The sequence below is a fragment of the Anoplophora glabripennis genome, unplaced genomic scaffold (assembly GCF_000390285.2).
Source record: "Anoplophora glabripennis isolate ALB-LARVAE unplaced genomic scaffold, Agla_2.0 scaffold294, whole genome shotgun sequence".
Classification (NCBI taxonomy): Eukaryota; Metazoa; Arthropoda; class Insecta; order Coleoptera; family Cerambycidae; genus Anoplophora; species Anoplophora glabripennis.
In genome coordinates this window covers 257,067-263,708 of record NW_019416596.1, presented here as the reverse complement: position 1 = coordinate 263,708, position 6,642 = coordinate 257,067, and the positions used below count along the sequence as shown (strand labels likewise).

Genomic DNA, 6,642 nt, shown 5'->3' with positions numbered 1-6,642 from the left:
AAAAAAAATCAAATTTTTCATTTTTACGAACGTTACAGGGTGCTCAGAAATGTAAATTTTGCTCCTTTAAATTTTTCTGAAATTTTGATTAAGCGGTCCGGAAAAACCGTTCGATAGATCGATCTGCCCATTTACGGAGCTTTTGGGGGTACATCGAGGTGTAAAAATTCGTACAAGCATTAGACTCTCCATCGATATTAGCAAAGATGCGGTCGACTTAGCAAAACATGTCAAAAAATCACTTTTTTTCACTTTTTTCAAGTTAATGTCGAGGATGAAAGAAATTTTTTTTCTTCCAAGAACACTACATAGCCTTGTAGGAAATTTATTCGAGATTTCGAAATTGCCCGTCAATTTTCTGTCTGATCATTAGTTGCTGAGATATCGACGGTTAAAGCCAAAAGGATGCTTTTGTATTCGTAGTCGAATATCTCCGGGTCAAATTAACGTAGTGAAAAATTTAAAAAAAGAAATTAAAACTGAATGAATAGGCTATCAAGTCCATATCATGATTTTCGTGTAAAAAATTTTTCCAAGCCCGTGGACCGAGAAAAAAAACCCAAAAAATTGAAAAAAAAAAATTTTAGTCTTATTTCTTAGAATTTCGTGATGACTGTAGCTCCTAAAAATTTTGAATTAAGAAAACTGGAAACTAGACATACGGCGCTTTAAAATGCTTTTTTTAAAACCTTGATACGATCATTTTTAACTGAGATACAGCATTCTGAAAAATCACTAAAAATTCGAAAAATTTGTTACTCCCTTAATTTTTTGCAGAAGATTTGAACATGAATTGAATCTTTAAAATACGAAAATCTGTGATTTTCGCAATTTTTTCGTACAAGGGTAGTTTTCACCCCGAAATAGAAAAAAGCACACATCTAAACAATATAACTTTTAATGTGGGCGGTCAGATGAGCTTGTATGCAAATGTTCAGGAAAATCCATGCTATCCGAAAAAATTGGGAGCTTTTACCTTATTTTCGCCTTCAGTGATTGGACTAATACAGGCTGTTACAAATTCGCTTCACACTACAGGGATCTCGGAAACTGTAAGAGATACGAAGTAGCTTAAACGGGGGCAAAGTTCCGTAATCAGGGGACCAACATTATGCCTCTAAAAAATCAAGGCTAACGTGATTAGTTCTCGAAATATTTGAAAAAAACCGAAATTTTGGAAATCCGTTTTGGTTTCATTTCACGCTTGTTTGAGGTGATAATGAAAAAGGAAGAACACTCTCATGGCATAATCAATTTTTAAATGTAACGTTTCGTCTCTCCAGGACCATCATTAACTTCATTTTTTTAAATACGATCCTGGAAATTTCACTACATTTTTGCACGTCTTCATGGCCCCCAATACTGTACTGCCTCAGCCGGAACCAGATTCAGACGTTTTGTCTCGAAAAATCCATCTTTTTGTACAGTGTTGCGTTTTTCGCATTTTTTTCGGAAATTTTGGGGTTATCTTAAAAAATGACCTCTACAAAAGTTGTAGATTTTTGCATGGTCTACAACTTTTGTATTGGATACTTTTTTGTTTGACGTCAACTTCCGCCAGAAATCCCAATGACGCAATTTTTCACAACTTTTCAACCCCCCAAATCAACCCTCCGTCGCCTCTGCCCACTCATTTATTTTTTTTTACGTTTATTATAAGCCCCTTTACCATTTCCACTTATAAAAGGCCAGGTAACAATTTGTTTCCCCTCTAAATAAGTTATTTCGATTGGTCTAATTGTAAATATCCCGATAGGTCGTCTAGATTTTCGTGGGCACTAAAAAAAGTGAAAAAACACGTAAATTTGCTACTAATTTGCAATTTGCCAACTTTACGTCACTTCTTTCGAGTTACTTTTTTGATATTATCATTCTACACGTCATAAAGTGCAATAAAAAACCTACTAATAATTTTTTCACGTTGAAACTCTAATTCGACCGGAGTATTACGCCCGTGCTGATTAGGTAGCTAAGTACCAATTTACGTTATACGTCCGGTTGTGACGAATTTACATACAACTACATACCTAGGCGCCGGTACAGTCAAAACAAAATATTAAAATCGAGGCTGCAACGTAAACAAGTCTGGCCAATGCGTTGTTTGGTTCGAAAGTTAAAATTTATATGTTCCAATTTGAACTTTTATAGTTCGCAAGTTTTCTGCTACACGCCGTACCCTATTTTCTGATAGCTACATCTCTTTTTACATCAGTTTTACATCAAAAAGGTATATCTCCTTAATGTCGCTAGGGATTACCGTTTCCGAGATATTCGCATTTAAAAGGTTCAATGTTGAACAGAAAAGTTTTTAATGGCCTGTATATCTTTAAAGCTGGCGTTTTACAGACAAGAAATGGTGGCCCAAAATGAAACCTCGTATGTTTTGGTGAATTTTAAGGGGAGTCTCTCCTATAAAGTTTTTATTCAGGACGCTTCGTTAAAGAGATACGACTTAAAAAAATATTTTTATTTTTTTTAAATAATTTAAAAACTATTAAGTGAAATATCTTGAAATTGGGCACATGTATTTATGTAAACATTGTGCAAAATTTGAGGGCTTTTCCTAAAATTTACATGCTCCAGTGGCGGAGATACAGGGTATCGGTGGCATATTTTTCTAAATAAAATAATACGCCACTGCTTTACGGTAACAACCAATGATATTTTCCGATTGGTCTTTCAATTTTCTACAAATTACTACTCTCTTATGTTTTTCGAAAAAAGTCTGATTTTCGAGTAAAACTTAAAAAACCAACTGCATCAAAGAATAGGGGGTTTCATTTTTGGTCACCATTTGTGAATCACCATGTATATTATTTTTTGTTATTTTAGTAATAATTCCGATTTTTTTAGGCAGATAAAATAATCAACAAAGAAAAGTATTTTAATAGTTCAGTTTAAGCTCACATAAAATCTTTTCTTAATTTGAAAAAAGTACAAAATAAACATTTATTCTTACGAAAAATCCAATTTTACAGATTCCGTGGGACAATCGCCGTCTGTAAGGATTTTACAATTCTCACTAAACTTTGAAAATTTGTTTCGGCGAAAGAAAAAAATCACCAAAGAAAAACCATTCAAATAGTTGCACAAAGAGTATGACAGACTGTTTAAGTTCAATTAACCGTAATGGACATTTAAATTTCCATAGAGGCGGCGTGTCTCGAATCATAACAAAGCCTAAATTAATCGATATCTGCAAATCCCAGTGCGTGAAACACTGGAAATAAAGCGTAATCAGGGTAATCCCTGCCAGCTTAACGTAGGTAATTACACCTATGGGGATGACATTATTAAAATTAGAGAAAACTCATCCTTCTTTAACCCCAGCTTTGTGCCTAATTTAAAAGCTATTTCAGCCTGGCCTGCAAATTAGATCCTTTTTAATGGGGCCGCCTTGTTTCGAGTCACGTACTTTTGAAAGGAAATATCTTCGTCCCCTTTTCTAGTACGACGGTAAACACCAGACCGTAAATATACACCCATGTATATAGGGTGTTAAACACTCAATGTAATTATATCCACGAATTCTAATTTTACTAATGACACTCTGCCGCAAAAATTATAATTAAAATATTCCCTTGCAAACTTCAAAAACGCTGCAGATTATTATTGTATTAAAGCAACCAGGCACCGCGTTTCATTTCAAAACCTCAGCAGTTAATTAATTACTATTAATTACAACTAATTAATCATTTACTTAATTAATTTTCGTTGTATTGTATTCTAGTATACGGCTTTTTTGAAACTGTGTTTCATTTAAAAAATAAGCAATTAATAAAGCACTGGNCCACTTTTGGCACACTTTTAAAGTATGACAAAACCCTCAACTTGTCTTAGGTCTTATAAAATTTTAACAATAAATGCGATAGTTATAAACAAATTTAGAAATGGGCTCTTTTCTTGTTTTTTTGCAATAACTTTTTTGTTTATTAACCGATTTTAATTTAACAAGTCTCATTTTGTAGATAATTTTACTCCCTACAAGCTGTCTGATAGTCACTTTTCGCTAAAATTGATGGTTTTCCCTGTAAAGCGAAAAAACTGTTTTCCTCACTTTTTTGTTTAAATAGAAAAGTTAGCTAATAAAATTTTTTGACTCACGAGATGAGAGAAGTCTTGTATTATGTTCCTTTACACAATTTTACAATAATCTCGCGGATAGGACTTTTTTCGAGTAAACATTTTATATGCCTGGGCTATAATGTTTTTCATCAAATTCAAGCAACAATAAATTTCGAACAAATTACATTTTCGTTACTAAAAATATGTCGGGCCTATGTTCGTGGAAATGGAGGTATTTTTAAGCATTTACTCAAATAAAATCATTAAAATGATGACTAATGTTATTAATTTCTTTATTCGATTTAATAAATTTTATTTGCTTAGTGTTTGTAATGTCATTTAAGTAAAAGTGTTTTCAGTTGGTTTTTTAAGTTTCATTAGGAAATCAGGCTTTTTTCGAAAAGCATAAGAGAGTAGTAATTTGTAGAAAATTGACAGGCGAATCCGAAAATATCATGGTTGTTACGGTAAAGCAGTGGCGTACTATTTTATTTAGAAAAATATGCCATCGATACCCCGCATCTCCGCCACTGGAGCGTGTAAATTTTAGGAAAAGCCCTCAGATTTTGGACAATGTTTACAAAAATACATGTGCCCAATTTCAAGATATTTCACTTAATAGTTTTTAAAGTATTTAAAAAAAATGAAAAATATTTTTTGAAGTTTAACACCCGGTATCTTTTTAACAAAGCGTCCTAGATAAAAACTTTATAGGAAAGACTCCCCTTAAAATTCACTAAAGAATACGAGGTTCATTTTTGGCCACCATTTGTCATTCACCCTGTATTTAACAGGCGTGTAAAGTTCAGGAAATGAAATGACAAACGTAAGAGGTAAAAATATGCTTTTTTCCTTATCCTGAAGCCTTGTCAGCTTGTAAACGGTCTTATACCCTCGAGATAACTTTTTTAAGTGATATAATGAAGAGATATTGTTTCTAGCTTGCTTAGATTCTCTAAAACTCTCATCAAAAAACTGCTATCAGCTAATAGAAGCAGTATTTCCACTCCAGACCCCTTAACCTAGTCGCGTTTTCGGACGCAGACACCTTAACCCATCCATATGGTGCTTTCACGGAATTATTAGCAACAATTTCTTCTCTCGTGGGCGATTAGCACACTTTCCGACTTGCCCCTCCGAAAACGACAACCCAAGCACAAATCCCAACCGCGGTTTCCAAAAATAACAAAAGTTACGAGAAAACTACTGCGATTTCCTTCACAGAACCCGCCCGAGCGACACGGAAACGATCCAGCTAGCCTTGTACCAATTATCTCGCGGCAAGAGCAATAACAAACGCCTATCGATCCGCAGAATTGGGTTTGTAGGGCCGCCGCGATGTCCCGGAGGTGCGTTGAACCCTCACCCCGAAAATCAAAATGAGGACACTCACCCAGTGGTGCTGGTGGTTGTGGTGGTCGTGCTGGGCCGACACGCAGCAGGCGGCCGCGACCAAAACAAAGGAGAACACCAGCCGCGGATCCATGATTCGGGTCGGTTTGGCTGGACGGTGGCGAAGTGGGCTGCGGAACACTGGAAAGACAAGTGAGCGGCGCCGATCGCTGGTCTCTCGGTCCTCTCTAGGCTTCTACCAGCGCTGCCTACCTTTCTCACGGGCGGAGGACGGGTGGGGGACCCATATGGGATGCTCCGAGCGAGGATTTTCTCCGATATACGGGTGCCTCACGGAAGATTTTTTTTTTATTTAACCGATAGCAAAGAAAAATCGAGAAATCGAAATTCAAAATTTAGCAACGCGTTTATACGCAGAGCGTCCGTTTCTAGTACAATTAAAAAGGTGGTTTAATCAAGTGGCAGGGCCGTACTTAAGAAAAATTCAGTGCCATTACCATTTATTTATATTACAGCCTTTGATCTTGCTCGGAAGTTCGACGTCACGTTTTTGGAAAATAATTTTAGCTGGCTCGTAAAATTTTTCATCACAACTAGTCATATCCGTATTTAGATGTGTTATTTCACTTATTCTCATTTTTTTTAATTAACTTGTTTCTTTTAGACATTCATATATGAATTAATTAACAAATTCACATATTTATTCTTGAGGTTACTTTTCCCGCCAGCTTGAAGATGGTATTCTGATTATCAGATTCTGGGCCAATAGGGCAAAGGCTCACATTTGATGCTCTTTTGTTTGGTGACGTCACTACGGGCGCAATTTTCAGTCCCTAATTTTAGCTGACACGAGCGGACGCGCGCGCGTTTTGCTTAATTTAATTTAATTGGCTATTTTTTTAAAATAATGGCTGTGCAACTAGCATTGCCAGATTCGCAACAGGGAGGGGATGGAGCTTGTCCAGACACACGAAGAACGGGGTGAGGAAAAGGAAGTAACTTTAAGTTGGTTACGTTTGTTACAAGTTTTTTCACTATGTAAAATCTAGTGTCTTTAAATTTTTTACTAACTTTATCACACTGAAATTCACGACTCACGTTTGTTTAGCATGACGTTTTTCTTGATTATATTATGTATTTGTAGTAAGTATGAGAAAAATATTGGAAGTTTTGGCAAAAAGGTAAGTAAATATTAAATTGAGTTTTCCAGTTAAATATAGTGAA

General features: G+C 35.5%; 1 protein-coding gene across 1 annotated transcript in view; it reads right to left on the bottom strand.

Moving 5' to 3' along the window:
• Positions 1-5,646, bottom strand: part of LOC108904596 (GILT-like protein 1) — a 20,024-nt gene extending 14,378 nt beyond the window's left edge. The window contains exon 1 of the mRNA XM_023455034.1: positions 5,459-5,646. Within this exon, the coding sequence (XP_023310802.1) occupies positions 5,459-5,551 (93 nt within the window). The 5' untranslated portion in view covers positions 5,552-5,646. The remainder of the gene's footprint in view (positions 1-5,458) is intronic.
• Between the last annotated feature and the right edge of the window lie 996 nt (positions 5,647-6,642).